Below are 26,124 nucleotides of genomic sequence, written 5' to 3'. Positions count from 1 at the left end.
ATTTGGGGATTGTTATAGCAGTTAGCCTAACTCTGACCAATACCTGCGTGTTTCTTAATGCACGAAAGAAGGGAGCTCCCCAGGCTGGGTAAGGGACATCAGCCAGGAGGCTCTCACAGTCTCCCAGGCAAGAGCAGTAGAGGTAGAAGGTACAGAGGTTCTTTTTAGTTCTCATGTTCTAGGATTTCTCCATTTCCGTCTTAATCTCTCTCGGTGTCCAAGCACATCAGCTCCCTGTGGCCAACCCAGACCACTTGCTGTTCCCTGAGTGGAGTGCCTGGTTCCCTTTCCCATGCTTGCTGAACCTTTTCCTGGAAAACCTGCCCTTCTTCATCACCTTTCAGACTCAGCTCCCGCTCAAGGCACAGTGCAAATACCGCCTCTGTAACCACGCCGTGTGGTGAGCCCTCGCTGCCTCCCCTCTCCTGGGTAGTACTCTACACAGCTGAGCATCCTGGTTGAAGCACCCACGATATTTTCATAAGGGGGTCTTAACTCGCATTAAGGTATGAGGTTCTTAACAATAATGGCATGATCCTCACACTTCCTCCTGTCCTGCACAGGCCCTAGCACTGTGCCGTATGTACCAGGCACTTGGTAAATATTTGGTGGATGGATGGAAGGCAGGCAGGCAGACTCATGAAATCACAAACAATGAATGAACTACTTGCTCAGATTTTCAAGTGTCTCCGCCGTCTGGGTCCACTCCATTTCTCTTTGTTTCTACTACTCCCAATCACAAACCCCCATTCCGAGGGGGTTGCTCTGTCCACAGACTCCTAAAGCACGCTGGACTTTTCCTTCCCCCATCTCCTCCCAACCTCCCCTCACTGATCCCCCAGTTCCTCTCCACTCCGGTCACCTTTCAGGCCCCAGATAACGTCTCCCCTCCTCCAACAATTTCTGTGACAACCCTGCTCTCAGTGTACCTCTTCCAACTTTACAGCCTTGGGTTAATCGTCTGCACCACACAGATGAATCCTTGGTCCCACTGGGTATTGTCTTGTGTGGTTTGTTGTCAGTTCGTGTGTGTTATTCTTGCCTCTGCAGTTAGGACCTAAGCTCCCCAAGAGCTGCATCTTCCACAGCACGAGCAAAGAGATCAGCACGGAATAGCTGCTCGGGGACACCTGCCGGTTGCCAGGTTACTTAGGGCTCCCTCACTCCTTTCAAGAAAACTCCTCTTGGAGACCAAAAACATACACATCTATCTTCTTCTTTTCTTTCCATGCATTTCTGTTCTCCCTCTTCCCAGATTTGGATCAACTGGGTGGGCTCATTCAGTTTCTGAGTTCACTGAGTTTCTGAATCTGCAGAAGTTTGAGTTTCCAGAGTTGAGTGAGTTTCCAGACCGCAGTGACCCTCTGAGTCGGTAGTCCAGTGAGAATAGTCTAAAACTTTGTAGCCAACTTTGTCCCTTTTTAAAAAAAATAACAAATTGCACTTTTGTCAGGGACATCTTCAGGAGATGGGAACGTGGGCTGAGGATTTAGACAGGAAGAAGAAGGCCCCATAGGGGAAGGGCGCCGTGGGGGGAAGGAATAGCCAAGAGAGGTGGCATCACATAGGCAGGAATTAGGACCCAGGCCCTGGGGAGCAGCTGTAGCACAGTTAGTGTTGTGGGTAGGCCAGCAGGCCGTCTGCAAAGTCCCACACCTCCCAGGGCGGAGAATGGGTGGAGGAACGAGAAGCTAAGCCAGGGAGCCTTGGACTTGGTTGTTATGGTACCAGATTCTCAAGCAAGGAAGTAGCTTGGAAATAGCGGTATTTAGGGCTCTGTTTTGTCGTTAGCAAATATGTAGTTTTGGCTGATTCCCTTTTGCTGCCCAACATACTTTGACTCAACTGTCCTACCATGGGCACAAAGCATGCAAATTAATCACATCATAGCCGCAGCCAAACATGATTTGGGAAGTTAACCTGCTTCGAAGTCTGTATAGCGTATTTTGAAATTAAACACAAGCTTTTTATTTATTTATTTATTTTTGAGACAGAGTCTCACTCTGTTGCCCGGACTAGAGTGCCGTGGCATCAGCCTCACTCACAGCAACCTCCAGTTCCTGGGCTCAAGCGATCCTCCTCTGCCTCAGCCTCCCGAGTAGCTGGGACTACAGGCATGTGCCACCATGCCCGGCTAATTTTTTTATATATATATTTTTAGTTGTCCAGATCATTTCTTTCTATTTTTTAGTAGAGACGGGGTCTGGCTCTTGCTCAGGCTGGTCTTGAACTCCTGACCTTGAGCAATCCTTCCGCCTCGGCCTCCCAGAGTGCTAGGATTAGGCGTGAGCCACCACGCCCGGCCAACACAAGCTTTTTTATTATCCAGGGCGTTCTTTCCTTCTATTAGTGTGGATCTTGGAAAGTTGATGGTAATTATCCATGAGAATCCCCAAATTACTTAATTTTACATTGCATAGGTTTCAAATGAAAGGACAACTTACTTCTCAGGTCTGGTGCCTGCCTTGCAGACACACGCAAATATTTTATTAGCCACCATTTCCGCCCGAGTTCCCTGAAGGATTGTAGGAAATTGGTGAACTGTTCTTGTTGTATACTCTAGTCACTCATAAATTGGAACTGCCATACAGTGTGATCAGAATAAACAAATGGAAAGGCTAATAAGGCGCGCCAACAATCACTGGTGACCTCAGCAATTTTATTAACAAATTTATTTCCCTAATTGGGTAACGTATCTCAGGGCTTGACTCAAGGGCATTGTAATAGGTTTCCATACTGCAGAAGAAGGAATTAATTAGAACTGTTTGTTCTTGTTCCATATTTACGCTTGTCCACCAGTCTTGTAAACATTGCCCGTGGTTTCCTGGGTCCTCCGGCTTCTTCTGACACCCCCAACCCACCCCCAAAATAAATAAATAGAAAGCGGAGAGTGTAGTTTAATATCAGTGGCTCCTCCTCATGTGCATCCCACCCCCCGCCGGAAGCTGCATTTCATGGTCAGAGTCATTTCATGGTCAGAATGTGGCAGAATCATCACATCCAACAGGCACTCAGAAGTCTGTAAAGAGATTCCTCATTATAATAGATTTTGGAAAAAAAAAAAGGAAAAAAACAAGTCTCTAAAGAGACCCTGATCTGCACAGGCACACGTAGGACCTGGGGTCCTGCTCTTTCTGTGCTTGTGCCTGGGCTTGTCCTTGTCCACTTAGAACCTGGGTGCAAGAAGGTGAGGTGGGCAGATCTGTTCCACTTCATCCTGCCCCAGTTACAGCTCCTCTCTCGTGGGAAGGTAAGAGGCATTCACAAGCTCTGTCTGCCCTTGGAGCGGGCAGCCTGGACCGGGAGAAAAACCGTGAACTCATGAACTCACTCTTCAAGGCTACTTCAAGTAGGTTTTTTGCCTCACAGCTTGCAAAGATTGCAGCACAACAAGAAGTGAGCACTCTCAGATGCAAATACTCCGGAACGCACTGCAGTGCTGGCCTTCAACTCATCATGCTGCTCCCTCCGGTGTACTCACAATGGATGCCACTTTATCCTGACTGTCCCTTCTATGATGACCAGCATTAGAGCAGGATGCCAGAGTATGTGGAATCACCTCCAGAGCTGATTGACAGCTGTTCATATAGTCTGCCATGTATAGAGATGGCTTTGAGGGTAGATACGACTATTATGAAGACATCTAAGGGGTGTCTAGACTACCCTAGCGACCAATAGGTCCCTTTTTGAGATCCGTAGCCCAGAAAAATCCAGATGAGCCCAAGAAGTTTCATTGTCCCTCTTGGATATCCTGCAGGATCCCCATGAGATTTTCCAGGCCAAAAATATAGCCAGGGTCTGGTCCATCGTAGGTGGTGTGCTCATTCCAGGAGCCCTTGTATGTCGTGTGAGCAAAGTCGATCATGCGGATGTCAACCTTGGCGAGACCCCCGGGAGAGCTGCCGTGGGCCACCTGCGGAGCCTCCTGAGGATGCAGGCTGCCTGAGGTTCTTTCTGATGGCTCCTGCCCGTCATAGATGATGAGGAGGGAGCTGGAGTAGAACCGGTACGAGCTCTGGCTCCTAATGACCGAGAGGAGGGCCTGGAGCTGGCGCAGGATGGGCTCCAGCAGCTCCGCGCGGAGGTGGGTTCCATTGTGCAGGAACTGATAGAGGGCTTGTCTGAACCCCTCCACGGAGAGTTTTCTTCCATAGTACTTGTCTTTGCAGAGAAAGTGCTTCTTATCCGTTTGATAAACCTTGCATTAAAAAGAAGAAAGAGAAAATGTGAAGAATTGCAAACTTAAAAAAAAAAGTTGCATCTGGTACGGCTGCAGCGTCACAAGCTAGGACGACACATGAACGGGTGTCCAGGAGATGCAGGGCAGGGGTGACTGATGTGAGTGGAAGGTGACCTTCCGTTAAGCACCAGTGTAGCGTTTACATTTTAAAACGCTTTCCGTGCAGAGCGTAATAGTAATCCTGGGACTAAAGACCCTTCACCCTACAGAGGTGAGCCTCCCCCACAAGGAGAACGGCTGGATCTCCTTTCTTGTGAATTTCCACTGTCAACCTCCAAATCATGATTTAAGCCCTGGCTTCTGGCCCTCTTCAATTCAAATATTAGCAAACTCAAGCTAGAAAGCTTTAGTAGGAATCTGAAATCACAGCCAATGGTTTTGGAAAGCCAACTAGATTAAATTTTTCCCAAAAAAGTTTATAAAGTCCTTTCTCTGCAGATTCCAAGGAGACAGTAATGGCTCTTGAGGTGGAGTGAGGTAAATTGTTTGAAGATAAAAAGACAGACTATGTCAGGTGTGGACAGAGGTGTTAGGTAGCCAGTGCAGCCGAGGGGCCTGGGTGGAGGAGGGCGGTTCATAGCAGCTCTGTGGGGCTGGTGGCCGCTCTCCTTGGCACTGTCTGCCCTCCCCTCCCCTGTCATGTCTTGGCCACCAGAAGGGAGCAGATGGAAGAGAGATGCTGATGGGGGGACAGTGGCAGCCACCCCCGATTCATTCAGATGGCACAGGCAGCAGCAGAAGCTGAACCAAGGCCAGCGGCTGGCCTTGAGGGGGATCCTGAGGGGGACTTGGCGCCCCTCTGCCTGGCACACCTGGAAGGGCTGCCCATACCTGGCCAAGACAGTTTCTCAGGTCTTTCCTCCCTTCACAGTACATGATATGTTTATAGAAAACCAGTGTCGAAAAAAATCAGAAAGACAGGATAGACTTCGGGTTGCCTTTGGAGGGCTGGAGATTGGCTGCTAAATTAGCCATCATAAATATGTGACAGGCATCACTTTCTGAATAAATCAGATCAATTTCAGAAGATTTGAGGTCCAGAGAGAGATTCCATTTACACCACAAATCATCAACTGCATTCTCTTGAGGATCGCATTGCAAGCCTTCCAAGGGACATCTGTGCAACAAATTTATAGACTTAACTTCCAGCTTCAAGGGGTGGCAGTTTCAATTAAGGAAAGCTATAACGTTTACCGTCAAATTGGTGCCTGGTTTTGCTTTGAGTAGACAGACTGTAAGAGGGAATGAGTGGAGAAAGTTTATTTCCTCCTGTTCTCCTGCAGCCCCTGTCATAAGCTACACCAGAGCAGCGAAAATGAGACGTGGAGTCTGCGTGATAAGAAAATAACCATTGCTTGTGGGGATTAGCAGGTTATGACCTTCCCATTTTGTTAACTGCAACAGGTAACAAAAAGAAGCAGAAAAGGTGGATTAAGAAGAGGAAATGGGCCAGGTGTGGTGGCTCACGGCTGTAATCCTAGCACTCTGGGAGGCTGAGGCGGGCGGATTGTTTGAGCTCAGCAGTTCGAGATCAGCCTGAGCAAGAGCGAGACCCCCGTCTCTACAAAATATAGAAAAATTAGCCAGGTGTGGTGGCAGTACCTGTACTCCCAGCTACTTGGGAGGCTGAGGCAGGAGAATTGCTTGAGCCTAGGAGTGTGAGGTTGCCGCGAGCTATGATGACACCACTGTACTCTAGCCTGGGCAACAAAGCAAGACCCTGTCTCAAAAAATAAAATTAAAAAAAGAGGAAATGGCTAATGAGGATTCAAGGAGCAGACTGCTGTACAGCATCTGAGGAAAGGATTCAGCTTTATTATTCAGGAGAATGAGGACTCAGGAAGCCAGAGAGTGCACCAAAGAACTCTTTCTCTTAGCTCTTCCCCAGCCCTGCTCACACACTGTCATCAAAGGTCTGCTCGCAGCACGGGCAGGAGACACGTGGCCACTGTGGAACGTTTCAGATGCCAGAGACTTGACGCCCCTATCCTGAAGGGTGCTCTTGAATAACCCAGCATGTCTTAGACCAAAATATGCACGGCTCTGTTGAAAGGCTGGTTCCCAGCTCCTCCTCTGTTGCTCCCCCAAAGCACAGGGCTCCGCAGGGGCAGTGGTATCTGGATGGGAGACATCCTCGTGCCACAGTGGACACGCCGGGATGTGGCGGGCCCTCCGTGACCTACCTGCATGCCGCAGATGCGCACGCCCAGGCGGGCCGAGGTGCTCTGTGCACACTTCTTCATGTGACGGGCCTTCTTCTCCTCGGACGCATCATCCCCGTGCTGCCGGGTCCCCATCTTCAGGTCCAGGATGCAGGGGTGCGTGTACTGCGACACCACGTTTTCCAGCAACAGGAACCCTAGTCACACTGAGTTAAGAAAGACTCCGAGGACTTCCAGGATGTTGCCCCACCAGAGGCCATTAGCGTGCCGTGGAAGCTGCCCAGAGGTTCCCTGTTCGGGCACCCTTCCCCGCCTCCCGGCCCCTCTCGCAGACAAGCTCAGCCTTGCTATTAAGAATTCAAGGTATTAGCTTTGCAGGCTGCTTTAATAAGTCCATTTATTTAGGGGGAGTTATGAGTGTGTGAGCTTTTCCCTTTTCCATTTGCTCTGAGGTTGAAATTTAAATGCAGGCGAGAAATCCCTGGCAGGCCAGGCCCGATTTACGTTTGATGGCAGAAAATCCTAAGGCCCAAACCTCCAGTCACTGAACGGACCGGTACATTTTGGGAGAAGTGGGTTGATGTTAGCTTTGGAGATGTGTTGCAGGAATATTAATTTCAGTGGAATAATTATCCTGCGAAAGCTTCTTAGGGATTAGGGTTGCAGATGTGTCTTAGTCAATACTGTGGAACCAGCCACCCGTTTGCGGGAAGGAGCCCAGTGGTGACAAAGGGACATTTCAAACCTAAATTTGCTCCCTGAGAACCTGGCAGCCCATTGCGGGGGGACCTCCTCTCAGAGTCCGTCCCACGGATACTTCCCCACGGAAGAGGCCTGTGGGGGAATTTGCAGATACAGACGGGAGGTTGGGCTGGGGACCTGTCTAGCCCTGTGAGCCCCATGCTGCCTCCACCCAGCGTGGCATAGCGGCCCTCGTCCCATCCCCCGTCACTGCCCAGGTGGCAGGGCACTGAGTTCCGCTTCATTCCCAGTCTGACCTTCCCGTACTCTCTGATTTTTCTTTTGGAGGGATCTGATTTCTTCTTGGTCCCTCACATCCGTCTAGCTGTCCCTGCCTGCCCCTCCCTCGGCCCCACGTGCCTATCTGCTTCCCCCCACCACGCCTGCTCCCGTATGTCTCTCTGTCCCCGTCCCTGCCTTGGGACCGCGTGTGGTGGGAGGTGGGCAAGGATACGGTGCCGCTTGTTCTCGGGGAACTCGGAGCGCAGGCGGGTCAGGTGGGCCTGGTGGCAGAGCAGGCCCCACGGGTTGAAGCTCTTCTTCTCAACCTGGTTCCCGTTAACGTCTTCCAGCAGCGAGGACACTTGAGCGTTGAGGTGGGACTCGGGCCTCAGGGGTGCCTTGGCTGGGCTGCGGCTGGCGGGAGCACACGACGGTCAGGGTGGTGCGGGGAGGGTGCCCGTGACTGTGACTGGGCTCTCTGGGAGGGGCTGTGACGGGGCTGTCCCAGCTGCTCTCCCTGGTGGCTTCACCAGGCTGCTGCAAGTGCCCTCCCTGTTCTGCTTGGGGCCCGGGGACCAGATCACGCCACACTGCAGCCCTCTCGGGGTTTCTGCAAACCCCAGAGTCAGTCGTTGGACTGTGTCACCCATCAGAGGGCCGAGGTGATTTAAACTGGCCGCGAGTGATCTGCACTATTACTCATTGTCCCATGGGGGGCACGTGGGGGGCAGCAGCCCCATCCGGAAGCTCAAGGCTGCTCAGACTCTGATACTCTGGCAGGTCCGTGTGTGCTTGAGACCTCACAGTGCCACAGGGAGTGGGGTGAGGGGGGCTGGGGGAGCCCCAGGACCCGGATATGCCCCCTTTCTCCTGCCTTCCTGCATCTTGGCTTCCCCGCCTGTGAAATGGAGAGAGTGTGCGCGGCTTCCTGTGCTGAGCCAGGAGCGTAATTAGATCCACCGCTGCCTAGGGAGGGAGGCATTGTCATTGTATTAGCTCCCTCTTGTTTTCCATACATGTTTTAAAAATCCCCGGGGATCCTTTTCATCTGAGAAAGGCCAGCTGACGTTGTCAGAGGTTTCGGACCCTCCCCAAGGACCTCCAGGACCCGCTGTGAGCCGCGTGGACCTCCCTCCTCATCACGTCCTGACTGCTAAGGAAAGAGATGATTTCTGGGAGCAATTAGCCACACCATTCCTTTATGTAAACTCTTCTAGGGCTTCTGTTCTGCACACTTTTCCCTCAGAGACACTTGATGGTCTCAGCGAAACACGTATTTAATTAAACAAATATGTACCGAATACGTACTCTGTATAGAACTCTGCCTGTGCATCGGCTTCTGAGATAAAATGCATCGTAATCCTCCCTCTAGAAGTGGCATAAAAGGAAATCCATTCCTTTCTTTGGTCACACTCGTTATTCTAGACAGAGCCTTCCTCTGAATCTCTCATTTTCTCGGCTCCAGCCCTAACAGGGAGGCTGGCCTCCGGCACAGGCGGGCGTGGTGCCGGGCCCTGCCGTCCTGCCAGGTAGCCCTCACCTCTCCTTGGGTGAGCGTGCCAGCTGCGCGAGGACGCGGGCGCTGCCACTGCCACCGGTGGTCTGCTGGAGCGTCTGCCAGACGGCCACCGCCGCCGACTCCGCAGAGACCTTGAAGGGCTCCTGATTCTCTTTCAGTGGGTTGGCGACCAGGCTGAGATGGCCCTTGCTGTCTTTCCAGAGGTGCACCGTGACGGTGCCTGCAGAACACAGAGGGAGGGGAGCAGAGACCAGGTGAGAGGGGCCTCCCAGTGGACACGTGGCAGTGGGTGACAGCGTTGGGAGTTCAGTTCAATGGCACAGGTCAACCTCCCCTCTTCCCCAACGCCTCGCTCAGTAAAGAGCTCTGGGTCTGGCCTGGTTTCGCCTGAATCTGAAGCTGTTCCAGAACGAGCCCAGAGCCATGGCTTGTAGGCAATAGCCTTGGGCTGATCTGCGCACGGCACGGCTCTGCTTCAGCCCCTCTCTGCTCCTTCGTTCTTAGGCGAAGTCCTCTGTACCTTTCGTTCTTGCACTGCAGACCTCTCAGCGCGGACACACACACACACACACACACACACACAGACACACACACTCCTTCCTGGCCATGCCCCGCCTGGGGGCGTCAGAGCTGGTCCTTCCAGCTCCGAGTGCAATGAGGGAAGTTGGGGCCCATCCCGCCCCTCCTTACCCCTGCCGCCTTCATCCTTCCTCTCCCTTCTGTCGCCGTCTGACCGGCCTCTGCCAGGAGGCCTTCCTCCGGCAGCACGCAGGCTCAGGACCCAGCGTCACCCCTTCCTTCGCCCTCCCCGTCTCTCTGCCTTTCACCCTGGTGCTCGGCCACGTCCTCTGGTCAGATGCATTGGCACATGAAGCCATTGGTTGGAACAGGGTTCTTTGGTGAAATAGGGCACTTGTGAGATTTCCCTGCGGTGCCGCCTGTCATCACTATTTGTCATCAAGGCACAAATGCTGCCGGTTGTGAAAGTGAAGACTGCCCGGAAACCCGTGAACAATCACGCTCATGGGTGTCCTCCAGGGCCTTGGCCAGGCTGGGGACCAGCTGCAGCAGGCCCATCATGGCTCTGTGGTCACCCTCTAGATTCCTGTTCTCGTGGCAGAGCTGAAGCCTCCCTCTGTGGGGCTTCGCATCCAGGGGTGCTCACCTTGGCGGTGCCCTGGTGGTGGCCCAGGAGACGGACATGCAGGTGGTTTTGCGAGAACCAGGTGTGAGAGCTCTCATCATCCCGTCCTTCCTACAGCCGGTGCGTGAGTCTCTGCGCCCCCACCCCACGCGCCAATCCACTCTCACCCCACTGCGTCCTGCTTCGTGCCCGAGGGCTGACCCGTGGAGTATACCAATGGCTTCCTTGCCCCGTGGCTTCCCAGTGGCTTCAGCCAGTGGGGCGCACTGGCAGGAGGCGGAGGGTGGGAGGAGAAAGGCTGGGTCCCCCTTGCGTCACTGTGGCTGGCCTGCGTCCACACCTGCCTCGTTCCTTTGTGGCCTCCACGCGCATAGGGTCGGTGACACTGCCCCTCACGTTGGCCCTCGTGGCCTGGGTGGTCACAGCTCTCCGGCGTGGCTAGTCCCCAGTGCCCTCGGCCTTGATTGTTTCCTGAATCCTGCCTGCACATCTGCAGATAGTTCCTTTCGAGATTCTCTTCATCGAAGCTCCTTTGAGCGAACCATTTGCCTCCTGCTGGGACCCTGACTGACAGGGTGGGCTGCGTGTTTGTATGTCCTCCAAGGCATTTATTTCCTCCCTGGCCACTTGGTCACCTTCTCAGAGTAAGTGGCAATTTCTGCTGAGCAGGCCATAAAGGCAGCTGATCTCCCTGTCTGGTCCCCTCCCGGGCCGGTCAGCGCAGACGCTGGTTTTCAGGGCTGCTCTGTAATTCAGCAAGTTGCTCTCCAGAGCCATGTGTGCCTAGCTCAGCGGTCTCCCTGGGCCAGTCCTGTCATCTCAGATTCCCAGTGCCCTAATTCTGCAGCCTGAGAGTGACACTCAGTCCTTTCCAACTCCTAAAAAAACTCCGCTTTTCCTCACCCCGTCCCAGGCTCCTGCGTCCTGTGGTGTAATCACGATGGTAGTGATAACACCACACACCAACCTGGCATTTTACCACTTCCCTGCCACCAGCATTCGTCCCTAGGCCAAGCCCCCTGTAGCTGTCCCACTCGTGAGAGCAAGGGCTGCCGGCGGGGAGGAATCCTGGAGCACCCCGCCCTGTCTTGCCGCCTGCCGTGCGTGGCGCTAGGCCGGACCGGGCTGCCTCCAAGTCCCGATGCACCTGCAGGGCCACTGACGGCCGCTGAGGCTCAGGAAAATCGAACAACCTGCCCAGGGTCACAGGGTTGACACAGAGTGGAGCTCTGAGCTGCCACCCCAGCTGTGGTTGCGGAACAAGGGACAAACAGTTACACGGAGCCAGGGACTGTCTCTGGAGAGTCCGGTGTCGTCACGCTGCGTTTACCCTGCGTGTGCATGAGGAACACTCCTGCTGTGTCCCCAGTCACGCTTGCTCTGCTCATTCTGTCCCGTTGGGGAGAACAGAGAGGCCGAGATTCCTTCACCCGGGAGAGGGCCGTCTGCACCGAGGCCTGGGGCGCCAAGCCACAAGGTCCTGGGGTTTGTATCTGCAGCCCTGCATCCTCGGGGAGGGAGTGGCGTCGTCGTGCTTGTTCTAGGGAGAACTGACCTTTCCGAAACCAGCTCCAGGCCCCATAGCCCACTGCTCCACTCGCCACGGCGGGAGCTGGCCTCGGTGCCGGTCCCTGAGGAGCTCAGGCCTCCTGGCTGCCGGGAGCCCGGAAAGGTGTGCCAGCCAAGGCAAGGCCCTCTCGGGTCTTGTAAAGTTCGCTTGCCACCCAGCAGCCCCCCGGCTTCTCCACTTGTGAGGCCACAGTGACAGGCCTGCCAGAAACCACAGGCTTGGGAAGCCCCAGGCCCAGGAGGCCTCCCTGGAGGACAAGAAACGTGACCTTCACCCCGTCTCCAGGCTCCAGCTCTTGTCTGATCTCATCAGTTCTGAGTATCTGAGTAAATGGAGGAGAGCAGAGGTGCAAATAACCCAAAACCAATAAAATCCAAAAGTCATTTCCATTTCTCATATTGTCAGAGCTACACAGCCAGGCTCTGCGTCCCTGTCTCTCTCTTTGTCTTTCTGTGTGCCTCTGCTGGGCTGTGTCTGTCTCCAGCTTTTGTCTCTCTTTCCCTCCCCCTCTCTCTCACCCTTCCGTCTGTCACACAGCTTAGCTCAGCCCTTCCCTCCAGAGCCTGGGACCTGCTGGCTGGGATCCAGAGCAGATAGCCCCTTGCAAACAATCTCGGGTTGCTGCCCCTGGCAGAGCAGCATGTCCGTAGAACCCAGACTCTTTGGTGCTTGGGTTGTTCTTTTAACCAAGAGCCACATCGGCTGCAGCCTGGCCTCTGCCTTGCCCTGCAGGTCTATGGGGATTAGGCTTCGGATGGCCGCCCTGACTAGGAGAGTGCGGGGCCCAGCCAGAGTCCCCCCTGCCTGCTCTCCAGCCCTCTCCACATACCTCCAGCTGAGGCCATGCCAGCTGGACAGGCAAGAGTGCTCACTGCCACGACTGGCATGCCCAGAGCATCTCAGCAATTTTGGTTTGGCCGAGCAGTTTCCTGAGCCTCAGTGAATATTCTATCATGTATTTATTTTTAAGTTTATGAGAGCATTAACTCGCCACCGTCTGTAATGTGAATCGGCTCAACCGTTAACCAACTGGACCTAAGAGTATGTCCTCATTCGCCCGGAGTGGACGGGGAGGCTGGGAGGCAGAGGGACACAGCCCCAAGGAGCTGTCGTGCTCAAGGAGCCCAGCAAAAGGCCAGGGTGAGCTGGCACGAGGCAGCTGCCCTTTGGAGCGACATCCCTGCCCCACGTTCTCCCTGAGGCCATCCTGGTGCAGGCCAGCAAGAAGGGGGAGGGTGTGCTCAGTGGCTGGTGGTGGCCACTTCAGAAACGGCCCCTCTCTCTGGGGAGCTGTTTCTATCGGGGAGGAAAGGGGAGACCCCCGTGGCAGCCTTGGGGGATTTGAGCCCCCCTGACCTGAGGTCACTAGCTGACTGACCCTGGGCAAGTTAGGTCCCCACCCCCCTTGGGCTAGATGACCCCCGAAGCACTGACACTGGAGTCAGGAACAGTGCAGCCCAGGGGAGCCGGCCTGTGTGGCCAGAGCCCACACCTGGGGCTTCCAGTCCTGGCTGCACCTCTCGCTGGCTGTGTGGCCTGAGCAAGCCGGGGAACCTCTCTGTGCCTCGTTTCCTCGCCTAGGACGCAGGAGTAATAAAGGTGTCTACCTCAGCAGGCTGTGAGGGTTGCGTGAACTGGGACACGGAAATCACTTACGGATGTGGCAGGCCAGAGCCAAGGCCAGCTGATGCCACTTTCCTAACTGGACAGAACCAACAGCCCTCGCAGCCTGACGGCCCTCTCAGGGACCCTTCCCGTCTACAGCCGGGCTCGGCTGCCCGTCTTCCTGCCTCCACCCCGGCGCCCGAGGGCCTGGGGGTCCTGGTTCTGGGCCTCCTGCTAGGGTCTCCTTAACTGCCGTGCTTGGTCAGTGGGTGCTTGGACGGTGGTGTCGCGGTGTGCTCAGAGTGAGTCAGCGTTTCTGCTTCTTCAATGCCTCATGTGGGTGTCGCCCCCGCCACGGCTCTGTCTCCCCTCAGCCACGGGCGGGGTGGGTGGTCAGTTACGTGGTCTCATCTGAGGGGTGTCACAGAGCTCCCTGACGCAGGTGCCTCCCCAGCTTGTTTAGAAACACCTTCTCCTGTGTGAAGCCGCGAGATGCCCCCGAAGCCGAGATGCCCCCGAAGCCGTTGCTACACTTGCTATGACACCTTGGCTCAAATTCACTTGCTGAGCTAGCAGAGCCCCAGGGGAGATGGCAGTGCGGGGGGCCAACCTGAGGGGGAAGCAGGGCGGAGCAGGGGTCTGGACGGCAGGCCGGTGCCTGGGCGCCGAGAGCAGCGCCCTCCTACCCCCACCAGAGGCCTGGCCAAGCACAGACGAGAGCAGGGGAGGGGGCCAGGGTGGTCTCTTGAAGACCGGGCCAGCCTCTCTCCCTCTCCCGCTGTGCCTGCCGCTGCCTGGCAGCCTGTCTCAGCTCCAGAGCCCAGCAGAGCAGGCGTGAAATGCTGCTGGCAGGAGGCTGCCCCACGCACCGTCCTGCCATCCCTCTGCTGGGCTGAGTTCAGTTGCAAAGGGACAGTCATTAATTTCGGTGAGTGCCCTGACAAGACGGGCAGTGACCTGCAACCAGCCAGGCAACACCACCCCAGGGCCCGGGAGATCCCAGGGGAGAGGAGAGGGCTGCACAGGCGGCCCTGGCCTGTACCCCCCTGTTTCTCAGTGTGTGACGATGATCCGCTTGTCTTAGGCTCTCAGGAGGTCCTGGCAGGCGGGCCAAAGGCCAGGCATGTGTGAAACAGTGCTCCGAGGCAACGCCCAGAGCGCAAGGCCTGGTGCCCCCACCGGCGGTTCTGTCTAGACCACGCTGAGTACGGATTGCTGCTCTCACCCCGGGGCCCCAGGGATCCTGACTCACAGGTGTGGAGTGGGGCCTGGGAACCTGCGAAGGTGGCTGACCTTGGCTCACACTTCGAGAGACACCAATGTAGATAGGCCCCTCCTCCCCAGTTATCTTGGTCACTGAAGTGCAAGTGGGTTTTTAACTGACTTGTTGGATGTTATCACCTTCCCCACAGGCAAGACAGCGGGGCTTGCAGTGGTGAACTCTAAACTCCTCTAGGGAGATCTTTTCTCTGAGCACTCGCCCCACTGCGGGTCTAGCCTCGGGGCAGAGCCAGCCCCGGCCCTTTACCCAAGGCGGGGTGTGGACACAGCAGCCCGCCCCCGGGTGCTCGGCCTGCCAGGATGCCAGCAGGCGGCACCCTCCCCTCCAGCTTTCTATCCCCAGAGTCACCTTGGGCTCAGATCCAGAACACACACTGCTCCGGGCAGAGCGCTCCCCAGCTACTCCCAGGTGGCAGCCCATTCCCCGGACTTGGCCCCTTCCTGGGTGAAGGTGGGAATTCCGGTTTCCTAAAAGAGCTGTGTCCCAGCTTCTCCATGCCCTATCCCAGGCCCCAGGCTCCTGCTACCCGCCTGGGCCTCCAGAGGGAGGTTAAGGAGGCCTCGACCTATGCCGTGTGTACAGCCACGGTTAACCAGCCACGATGCCCTCAAGGCACAGACCAGAACGCCACCTCAGGGCCAGGTGGAACAGGGGTGTTGTGTTATGCCATTCTCAATTCCCAGAAGCCTGGTGACTTGAGCTAATTTGTCTGGAAGCCAAATGGCATTACACTCCAGACCTGGAGGCATGAAGAGTTCAGAGAAATCAGGCCGTGAAGGCCAGCCCGGGAGAGGGGCACTGGGCTAACCTTGTCTCCATGGCAACCTCGTCTCCATGGCAACCCTTGCACACACCCACAGCGCACCAGGAGGCGGGGTGTGTGCAGATGGGCCTGGGCCCGGTGTGGCAGCACCCAGATGTGGCCTGGCTGCCGGACACTCACCTTTGTACTGAGGGGTGAAGCGCTTCATGGCCAGCGGCAGGGATTCGTAGAACCTCTGCTCCCGGGAGATGAGGGGCTTGCACACGGTGTGCTCGTCATACTTCATCACGCTCATGTGCCCCCCGACCTGGTGCAGGAAGGGCTCCAGCTGCACGCCCACCCTGATGTCCCTGGCGTCCGTGCTGCCCTGTACGACCATGATTCCGCACAGGGAGCCGGTCCCCCCGCAGAATCTGCGAGAGGAGGGTGTGAGGCAGAAGCTAGAGCAGCAGCTCCTGGACAGGATTCGGGCTGTCAATGGTCCTCGACTTTCTCCTTCTCGGCCTTCACTGCTGTCTGGGCACAGGTGTCTTCCTGTGTGTGGACTCTCAGCGGGGTCTCTGGAAAGCAGAGGAGGAAGGTGGAATGATATGTGGGAGGTGGTGTGCCCGGAAGGGCCCACTCAGTCCCCAGCCTGGACCACAACAGGTTCCTCCCTGGTAGCTTAAACAAGCCCATACATGTGCATTGGTTCCTTCTGGAATAGCCTGTTACAAGAAATGGGTAACCGTGGTTGCCTCCATGGAGCAGGGGTGAAAGGAGACTTTGGATACCATTTCGTACCTTTTGAATTTAAATATTAAAACATTTTTAAAAATCAAACAACACAACTGTAAGCTTCCAGAGTGCGGAGACCGTGTCTTAACTGCTCTCGTGGCGTTGCCTTCCGTCCTTTGGGAACACTGATCCCAGGCTCAACGAGAAGCAGGCAGAGCCCCTGTTGCGGGGCACTCATGGTCTTGCAGGGTTGGGGTTCAGGGGTGCTTTAGGATTGTGTAGTATAGCTATGCACCATCAGTTTGCATCATGGCTCCACCACATAACTGCTGTGCGACCCTGGACAAGCTACTGAGGGCCTCTCTGGGCCTCGGTTTCCCCATCTGTAGAACCGGATAATAATGATACCTACTTCATGGAATTAGGGACAGAAGTGAGGTAAGGCCCATGGTGGGAAGGTTAGCCCAGTGCCCAGAGCAAAGTGCTCAGTGAATGTGGTCTATTATTATTATTTCTAGCATTGTTACCACAGTGGTCCTATTTCCCTGACAGCTCTGGGTTGTAGGAAAGGGAGGCCACTTTGCAAACAAGCAAAGTGAGGCCTGTGATACCGCACCCAGGGTTTCGCCTGGTCAGGAGCAGAGCAGGAAATCAAGCCAGGGTCTCCTCTTCTCTGGGCCCGGTGCTCTCCTGCACCCGCCCCACTGTCTAGGGTGGGCTTGTGGATCTCAGGCAGATGCTGGAACTCTGGGCTGGAAACACAGCCCCTAAGACGTCCTGACTTTGTGTCAGGAGAGTGCCAAGGAGACACTTTGAGGGGAGGCTCTTCTTGCTGTATTTGTCCTGTCCAAGAGGACATTCCCACGGCGGTGCCCGTCATCACTGAGTTATTAATACTCTCTCCCTCTGCTGGACTCCTGGTCACGGATGCGACCAGGCTGGGCAGTGCTGGGCATGATTAACCCTCTAATTGACCTTCAGTCCAGGCCGCGGGCACGGCTGGCTGGATCCACACACAGCGGCGCCCGTCAATTTGTTCAGGCCCTTGGCTCAGAGAGGCTCCCGCCAGCGGCCCAGGCCTCCAGCTCACCGTGGCTTTGACAGCCTCAGCCTGGCCTGTTCACTCCCCAACAAAGGGCCTCTCCTGCATCAGCTTTTTGGCCTACAGGATAGGCCAAAAAACGCTCCTTTAGGAAGGGGAAGGGGTGGAGGTTCTGGCTGGTGCATGTGTGTCTGCTTTGCAGGATGCAGGGTGAGGCTTCTGGAGCGGCTGTGTGGCTGGAGTGTGACCGGGCAGATTGGTGTTGCAGGGGTGAGGCGTTAGGGGCAGGCCTGATGGCAAGTGGCCCGGGCCTGACACTCCAGGTGAAGCCTCTTCACAGCTCTGCTCTAAGGCAGCGCAGAAGTGAGCCCCACCTGGGAGCCCGTCCAGGAGCTGAGAAAAGAAGCTGCAGAGAGGCATCTAAACTTGGAGGGAAATCGGCCCACAGATGAGCTGGTACCTTCAGTTTGATAACCCTCTCGTTATGGGGCAAGATATCCCCGTTGCTTGGCAAACCCAATTCTACTTGCAGCTTTGGAGAAGACGAGAAGGAAGAGGGCAGAGAAAACCAAGGTGGCTGGACGCCTCTCCCCTCACTGGGCTGCTTGCATGTGGGCCTTTGCAGCTGACCTGTCCCCAGGCAGAGGCACTTCCAGTAACCAGAGGGACAGCCAGTCTGCAAAATTCATTTATAGCCACTCCTGGAAGGAGCCTCGGCTCCCATCCCTCACACTTGTCTCCCTGGGGCCTGGGCCAGCACTAACCAGGCCTGGCCTTGCCGGCGCCGGCTTAGCTCTGCCAACGTGTCCCAGCCACGTCCTATGTAGCGCCCCCGCGCTGCCGAGCTGGGCAGTCCGCCGCCCTCCTCTCTCCTCCACCTGCCTGCGCAGGCACTCTAAGGACGTGGACAGCGGGGGCGTGGTGAGGGAACAATAGCGATAGATGGTCACACACACAGCACTTGCTGGATGCCACGCCGAGTTCTAGTGCTTTGTACGGAGTAACCCATTTAAGCCTTGCCCTTTCCTAGGAGGTAATTAGTGTTACCAGCCTCACTTTACAGATGAGGAAACCGAGGCGCAGACAGGTTAAGTAACTTCCCCACGTGCACCAGCTAGTGAGGGGACACAGGGATGTGAACTCAGGTGCACCGGTCCCAGAGCACGCTCCCCTGCCACGGCGCGGGGAGGCCGAGGGTTATTGTTTATCTATTTTAAACATCAGGAAATTGAGCCGAAAGGAGGCTGGGACTTGGCCAAAGTCACCTGCAAGTCACTGGTGGTGCTGGGACAGATTTTCTTGTCCCCCGGCCTGTCCCCCACCCCATCTCATGACATTCAGTGCATGTCCTAGTGGAGCGTGGGCTGCAGCATCATCCCCCACCCCTGCAACGCCATCACGAGGGGTGGGCAGGGGGCCCACCCACAGCAGGGGTGGCATTGACTTTCTCCAGGGCTTTCTGGCCAGGGATGCCAGCCAACCTGAGAGGCACTGTCATTCCCAGCCCTAAATTGGTTCCTGCTGCAACCTTGTGATGTTCTCCCCACCTCCCATGTCAGGTGTTCTCAGGATCCCTGGCTGTTCCTTCTCACAGAGCACGGAGTGGGCCCGGAAGACCCCTGGGCCTGCAGCACAGCCCACAGTGCAGCAACAAGGACGCTCCTGCCCCCGCGCCGGGGCTGGCTAGCAGTGACTGGTGTCTGCTGGGTAGCCAGCCTGTACTTTTGAAAAAGCTGGACTTGACAGCTGGGGAAACTGAGGCCCTTTCTCAAGGTCACCTTAGGGTGTAGATTAGGTGACGTCAGAGGGCCTCCTGCTTCTGCGCTGTGTGGTCTGCAGCCCCGATGCAGGTTCTTGTGAAGGGGCGGAGGGCGGGGGAGGAGCAGTGGCCTCAGCCCCTGGAGCACCGGCCGGAGCTGGGCAGGGTGGGCTTTGCCACCACTTGGGGAAGCGATCTGTGGCTCCCCCTTGGCACGGATGCTGACCTCGGATTCCCAAGGGAGTCGAGATCTGTCCGTGTCTGCCTTTGCCGGTGGCCTCCGGCTCTGCGGGACTGAGCTAGGGGAGGCCCCTTCTCCCCAGTCCTCCTGTGCAAGTCCCAGATAAATAACTCAAGTTGATAGGACCTTTTTCAACCCAGACCTTCCTTTTGCCACCAGCAGGCATTCCTGTCACTGGCATGGGCCCGGGCCTTTACTCAATGTCCCTGGCCCTGTTCTGTTTCCTGAGAGCACTAGGCAAGGAGTCAGAGGCCACGGTCAGTTCCGGGCTTCCCACCAGCTTGCTAAGGCCCTGCGGGGAGCTGGGCAACTGCTCTGAGTTTGCTTTACCGCCTACTGCCACAGCCTTGTCATGATGTTCAGGTGACAAACGCACAGGACTCCTTTGTGGAGTCCTGTTTCCCAGCAGCTCCGCCACCTGGGGCTTGTCACTGTGTGTTACTCTCAGGGCCGACTCCCGTGAGCCAGCGGGTGCTGGGAAGGCAGGGGAGGCTCCTGCCTGAGATCGGCCTCCCGCCCCTCTGACACTCTGCTGAATGCCCTGGGCTCCCTTTAGTGCTTTGAAGGAAGACAAATGTCCCTCTCTCCAGGCCACACCTCTCCCCACAGCTGCACAGGCCAGACCCTTGCCCAGCACCTTCCCCAGGGCTCTTGGGGAGGTGTAAGAGGGACGAGGGGGGTGAGGGAGGACAGGGGGAGGGCAGGGGTGAGGTGCCCCTAGCCAGAAGAGCTCAGCTTAAAGGCTGCCCCCCCCCCCCGCCAGGAACTGGACAGATGGCCCCAGGTCCCTGTGTCCTCCTGTCTTTGGGTCATGTCCTGAATGAAATAACTCTGGGCCTCACTCCAGGAGACTCAAGGGCTAATTTCTGCTGATGGGGCGCGGCCATTGAGCTGGTTGTTAAACGAGGCCCTGGGCTGTCGGTGTCAGTACAAACCCTGCTCTGCAGCCCTGCGGGGCCCGAGTGACAGCCAGCGTGCCACTGGGCTGCCAGGCACTCCCTGGTCTGAAAGGAGGGTCACCGAGAGCAGGGCCTCAGGTATATTTGGCTTCCAGAGTGGGGGCAGATGACAATATCAGTGATTCTAAGACCTTAAGACCTCACGGATGCCAGACACAATGACAGATGCCACACGGATGCCAGACACAATGACAGATGCCACCCATCAAGCTGAGATGGATGAGGGCATCGTAACTTGTCACCACCAGTCGGCACATTTTATTCCAGAGAGCCTTTGCGTGTGTAACCTCTACCTACGTGCTGAATCTGAGTTCATTAACAATTACTGAAGACGCATCGCTTTCAGAACTCGCCACTCCCATTTTAGGGAAGATGGCAGACGAAACCACAAATCGAAATTGTAGGGCTTCAAACCTGGAAAAAATCAGTCACGGACTATGTCTTAGTAAAGCCTGTCAGCTTCTTATATCTGGAAACAAACGGGCGGGCTGTGGCCATGGGCAGGGCTGTTCACAGCTGCTCTGGGTTCCTGTGGGGATGTGGTACCACCGCAGCTGACCTTCAGGTAGGTGTGGCCACGGGATTTCTTGGCCAACACAATGTGGATGGCAGTGGCATGTGCGCCTTCTGGGGGGAGCGTTAAGAGCAGTTCCCCACGTTCTTTTTCCCTGGCCATGGTGATCTTGGAAGGGTGGGGCCTCTGCCAGCCTGGGTCCCTGAGTGACTGTGCCTACTGCACGTGTAGCATGGCGGAGAAATCAGTCTTTGCTCTATGCAGCCACTGAGGTTTGGGGCTGGCTGGTTGTGCGGCACAGCCTAGTCCGTCCCGCCTGATTCACCGGCTTGCAGCCAGTGCGGAGCTCTTAAGTTGAAAGCAACTTCACTTGTGCCAGGCACTCAAATATTTCGTGCCACAAATATATCCTACATAATAGCCACTTCTAGTAAGCATCGACTGTGGACCGCTGGCTTTACAATCCCACCTCTTGTTTCTCAAGATAATAATTTTCAGATGGAGAAACCGAGGGCCTGAACAGTTGCAGAGCTTTCCCAGGGTCCAGAGCTGGCGAGGACCAGTGCCGGGAGTCAGCCGTGGCGCGTCTGTCTCATTCTAAAGCTCGTGCCCATTCTGCCCCTGTGTAGTTCCCTTTGGAGTGGGGGTGGCTGCCACGCCGTTCTGGCTCTCTCTGGGAGTCCTGAGACCTGGGTCAGGCTCTTAGGGCTGGGGTCCTGTCCTAGGCCTCTCCATGCCTGTGCCTCAGTGACCTGTGTCAGGAACGGGAGCCTTCCAGGAGCCACACCTGGCTGGGCAGCAAGAGCCCCACACCGTGGCGCAGCAGGCTGCCGGCGGACGGAGTGGTGAGGTGCGCGGCAGTGCGGGCTCACGGTGCCCTGGGTGAGGGCTGCCACCTGTGGGCCCGTCAAGACCTTACCCAGATCCACACCCCCATAAGCATTTCCTGCAGACTAGAACAGTAACACCTCCGGAGCATGATCATGTCTCACACGTATGTAAGTGTGTGGGTAATGATCAAAGTGCGAATTCACACAAAGGCATTGTTGCATTCTTAGTAGTTTTTGTCATCATCTATTTTCTCAATCAACAGATCCTAGAAGTATAATGAGCATTGCACGGGGACTGGTAGGGGAAACACGATGTGGAGAAATGAGTCCTAGTTGAAAAGGTTGGGAAAGGTCCTGCTCCCAGCTGAGATGAGCGTGGTCTGAGAGGCCCGGAAAGGGGTCCAGGAGGAGGGGAGATGTCGGCTCAGCCGTGGGGAGCTTGGGGAGGGCCTGCTCTGAGGCGTGTGTGTACAGGACAACAGGGGACGGGGCAGGAGGTGGTGACTGGAGGGGAGGGCTGTGTGGCGGAGGAAGACACGGGGGTGCTGTGCGGCCCCGCCCAGTGTCACGAGCCACATGGTGCTCTAGCAGCAGAGGGGGGCAGAGAGGGGGCCCAGCCTTGCCAGCCAGAGGAGATGCTTGGTCCCCTGAGATTACCAAGGTGTTGGAGCCTTCAGGACCCCATCCTGAGAAATCTTAGGTGGTGGGGAGAGGACGTTCTGGGGAGAAGATGATTAAGAAACGGCTTGTAGCAAAAGAAGACTGCGACACAAAATGTGGCAGGCTGCACAATTCAAAACCAGCGTGGTTTATGGCCTGCCCTCTCGCCTCTGAAGCTCTAGCGTACATTTCTCAGGCCTCTTGGAGACAGAGGTTTGGTACAAGTACCATTTGATGTCTTTGTGGTGCCCAAGGGAGCATTTTTTAATCTATTAGAGATGAGAGGACCCGAAAACCATTTAAAACCGCTTAGGTTGAAATGGGCAGGAGAAATGTGGAGTTTCTCACGTGGCCGAGGGCCGTGCATCATCTAGGGCCAACTGAGCTGGGAAGGCACAAGCTTATTTTCCAGGGGGGAAAAAAATGGAGCCTAAAATCTATTCTGAAAATGACTCAAGGGCCGTAGGGCGGTGCACCCTCCGTGCGTGGCTCCCTGGCTCGGTGGGATCAGTACTGAACGCCTGGGGACTTCACACATCACCTTCCCAGCCATGGCTCAAATACGTGGCTTTGGAGAGCATCTGCCTCCCAGGGAAGGCCGGATTTCCAGAATTAGAGAGCAATACTTCATATTCCTCAGTCACAGAAACTTATTTCAGGGCTGATTTTATCCTTTGAGAGGGGATTTTTTTCCCCTTTTTCCTTAACATTTAAAATCTCCCAACGTCTCTGCAGCTCGAGGACCAAATACGATTTTAATACAGCGATTATTAGTTTAGAAGCCCTTCAGCCACTGACAAATGCGCTTAGCAGCACCAGCAATGTTCTGCTCCTGCTGTCAAGGCGGGAGAAGCACGGGAACGATGACTCGAGAAGCTCTGCCGCTGGAAGGGCTGTCGGGGAGGTAGAGGCTGCGAGGGTTTGTCCTTCCCGCCCCAGCAGATCCTGACTTCTGGCCATCACGGCGGGTCCTCGGGCACGGTCAGTGACTGCTCCAACAGCCCCTCCCAGCCGTGCTTTGCTGCCCCAGACCTCGCCTCTTGAAGCTGCACCCTGGATCTCGGGTATTGCTAAACACCCAGACCTACCTACGCACTTCCCACTCCCAACACCCCGCCCCACACCTGCTGCCTTTCTCTAAGCAGTGTGACCCACCCCCCATCCTGTGCAGGAGGCCTGGGAGCCAGCGGTTAGCCTGGAAATTTTACGGTTGCAAGAAGGAACGGTTTTACGGTCAAAGCACAATAATGGGGTGGAGTGCGTGTGTGTGTTTGTGCATGTGTCGGTGTGTGTGAATGCCTGTGCCTGTTGGCGGTGTGTGGCATAGTCCTTCACGCCGTAGAGCTGCATGGTCAACTCCAACGCGCGAACCTCTTCGGGGTGGCGGGGTGGGGGGAACGCAAGCAAGGCCCTTCTCCAGCAGAGGGCAGCAGCACACACGTCGGGCCGGCATGCCCGGAGACAGATTAACTCTGCTGGAAAACTGAAGCCAGCACTCAGCCCTCGCCCAGTGACCAGGGGACACATTCTCAGAAGTGTCCTGGGTCTGCCCAGGATTTGCCCAGACCTGTCCCCAGAGAGACCGGATGGCAGCTGAAGTTTTCCTGCCTGTACCAGGCAGGCGGTTTTGAAAAGCTCAAAGTCACCAAGGTGGAGTCTCCCCACCAACGTTCCCTCTCCTTTCGCCCCTCCCCCTCCCCCGTAACCCGGGTCAGGGGCTGAGGAGGCGGTGGGGGCGGTGCCTGAGACACATCTGAGCAGAGCACAGCGTGGTCTCGCCCTCCCACCCAGGCCCCACGCCCTCTTCAGCTGCCAGCTGGGTGTCCTGGCACCCAGGTGAGGAGGAAAAGCACTGTGGATGTGGCACTGGGTGCAGCCCTGGCCCCCAGAGCCCTTCCAGCCCCTCCCCCTCCCACACCCACCTTTCCCCTCCCGAAGCCATCGCCGGTCTCCTTCCCGGAATGACCCAGTGCTCGTAAAGTTTACTGCTGTTCCCCGCAGCTGCTGGCAAGCAAGATAGCAACCATACGGCTTTCCACCTGGGAAGGATTTAGTCCGTGCCCCGCTCAGAGCAGGAAAGGAGGGGATTTTGCTGGCCACAGGGTGGGCCCAGCCTGGCCTACAGAACCCTGGGGTCCCAGGGTGTACAGGGCGGAGGACCAGGAGGGCCCCAGAGGCCACAAGCCCTTTGCAGAGGAGGGGCTGTCCAGGCCCCTGGGAAGGAGCACGGTGGGGCAGGAGACCTGGTTCCGTCCCAGACTCCCTGTGCCTTCCCCTCTGGCCTCACTTCCCTGTCTGCACCGAGTGAGCGAGCGCTGTCTGACCCCACCTAGGGGACAACTGGCCCTTCAGTTCAGCAAGTCAGCGTGGTGGGGAGGGGTTGGCAGAGACGCTTCCAGGTTGAACAGGATCTCAGAGGCACGCTGACCAATGCGCCCTGATGGGCCCTGGGCCAAGGACGCACTGGAAGCGTTCAGGGACAGTCGTGGGACTGGGAACAGGACTGGATGCAGGTGCTCCTGGGACTTGCCCATTTGTGAGTGGGACAGTGGTTTGGGGTTGGTAAGAGCCTACGCGGCTCACTGTGGCGGGGAAGGGGGAGGCCGTGACGTCCATAAATTACTTCAAAATCCTTGAGCCTTAGCGTGTTGGATGAAGCAAATACGGCAGAACACAAACGGCTATGGAAATCCAGGTGCGGGATGTGCAAGTGTTTGTGATCTCCTTCCCTCTATTTTCCTTGAGTCCTTGAAGTTTTTCATAGTAAAAAGGTTAAAAAAATAAACCGGTAGTTTTTAAAAAACGTAAAGGCCTGAGTCCCACCCTGTGGGATCCGAGTCTTTGGGGAAGGGGCTGGCGTGGGCGGTTCTAAGGTCCCCAGGAATCCTGAGGGCCACAGGGCAGGCTCAGATCTCAGGTCCACTGGGGGAACTAGAAGAACCATGGGGAGGTGGGGCCACCCAGACTCTGCCACTGCCCAGGGCAGCAGGGACCACTGCCTGGTGGTGACATGCCTCTGACACCCATGGCCCCCATCCTGTTGACCCCCCCCATCACCCTGTGCCGAGCCTCAGGCCCTAAGCCCCAGGCTGCTGAGTGGGTGCTGACGTCATCCCTCTGGGAGGAAGGGCAGGGCTCTGGCACTGGACGTGCTGTTCCGGGGGCCCAGGGGTTGCTGCCTGCCTTTCTTGGACACTTGCCTCTGTTAGGGGTTAACCCAGCGTGGACTGGGAATTGTCGGCTCCAGTCCCTGGCACCTGCCCCCGACCCCTGGCTTCCTCTGCAGTCCCAGCCCACCCCCCCAGCCCTCCCTGTCCATGCAGCGGCCAAAGTTAGCGGATCTGCGGACATTCTAGGAAGGACAGGGCTGGAATTACCCATGGGAGGAGAGGTGGAAGAGAAGCAAATGCCAGAACTCTCACATTGCTGAGCTGTCCCAACACCCCAGCGCAGCCGCACACACAGACGCGCAGACCCACACCATGACGTTGTCGCCTCCTCAGGGCAGGCTCGGGCGAGCCCTGCGGTGGAACAGGCCCTGTGGCCATGAGGCCCGCTCTCCCCTCACTCAGGCAGCACTCACCGGGGCCTTCCTCTGGGGGTCGTGGGAGGGTCCGGCAGAAGGGGATCTAGTCACCAGTGTCCCCTGGCTGCAGGCGTTGGGGAAGGCCTCTCCCGGCATGGGGTACTCACTCACTGTCCCCTAGAGCCCTGGGTGGAGAGGTCTGCTCAGGAGGGCCAGGCTGCCAGTGGCCTGGGGAAGGAAGGGTCACCTGACTCTCCGGGGAAGGACTGGCAGGGCCGGCAGTCCAGCCGTCAGCTGGGTGTTCTGCCGCTCTGGGGCAGGGCCAGAGGGGCTGGGAGGGCGGGGGAGGAGGAGGAGGAGAGAGAAGGGGGAGGAACAGGAATGGTGGGAAGCGGAGGAGGGATCCGCTCAGCTGCCTGGGTGGATGTCAGGCCCTGGGCACGAAGGCCCCTGGGCATTTTTTGTTCAGAAGAAAAGGGGTAAGTTGAGGGTGGGGGTCACGCTCTCCCTTCCACTGGTGTCCCCAGCCCGCTGCCTTCCCAGCAGTCTGACTGTAGTTTGGGAAGGCAGGCCAGGCCGCGGTCAGCGGGGCCCTTGTGTGAGCCAGACCCGCTCCAGGGCTGACCAA

At 56.6% G+C, this 26,124-nt stretch overlaps 1 protein-coding gene across 1 annotated transcript; it reads right to left on the bottom strand.

The window, feature by feature from the left end:
• Positions 1 to 3,408: 3,408 nt before the first annotated feature.
• IP6K3 (inositol hexakisphosphate kinase 3) lies at positions 3,409 to 15,800 on the bottom strand. The gene is made up of 5 exons (XM_012658421.1): positions 15,429 to 15,800; positions 8,906 to 9,104; positions 7,598 to 7,773; positions 6,424 to 6,599; positions 3,409 to 4,198 (listed from the first exon to the last, which is right to left on the bottom strand). Exons 1-5 carry the CDS (start codon positions 15,625 to 15,627, stop codon positions 3,731 to 3,733), a joined length of 1,218 nt encoding a protein of 405 aa, XP_012513875.1. The 5' UTR covers positions 15,628 to 15,800; the 3' UTR covers positions 3,409 to 3,730.
• Positions 15,801 to 26,124: the final 10,324 nt, after the last annotated feature.

The sequence above is a fragment of the Propithecus coquereli genome, unplaced genomic scaffold, assembly GCF_000956105.1.
Source record: "Propithecus coquereli isolate 6110/MARCELLA unplaced genomic scaffold, Pcoq_1.0 Scaffold587, whole genome shotgun sequence".
NCBI lineage: Eukaryota > Metazoa > Chordata > Mammalia > Primates > Indriidae > Propithecus > Propithecus coquereli.
Note: the sequence above shows the minus strand (reverse complement) of the source record. Positions and strands in the feature narration are given on the sequence as shown.

Excerpts from the sequence above, each read along its gene's own strand:
- IP6K3 (XM_012658421.1), bottom strand. The coding sequence starts at position 15,627 with ATGGTCGTACAGGGCAGCACGGACGCCAGGGACATCAGGGTGGGCGTG. Across the intron at positions 7,774-8,905 it reads GCACGCTCACCCAAGGAGAG|CCCAGCCAAGGCACCCCTGA; the intron begins GTGAGGGCTACC and ends CGCCAGCCGCAG. Across the intron at positions 6,600-7,597 it reads CCCCGAGAACAAGCGGCACC|GGTTCCTGTTGCTGGAAAAC; the intron begins GTATCCTTGCCC and ends CAGTGTGACTAG.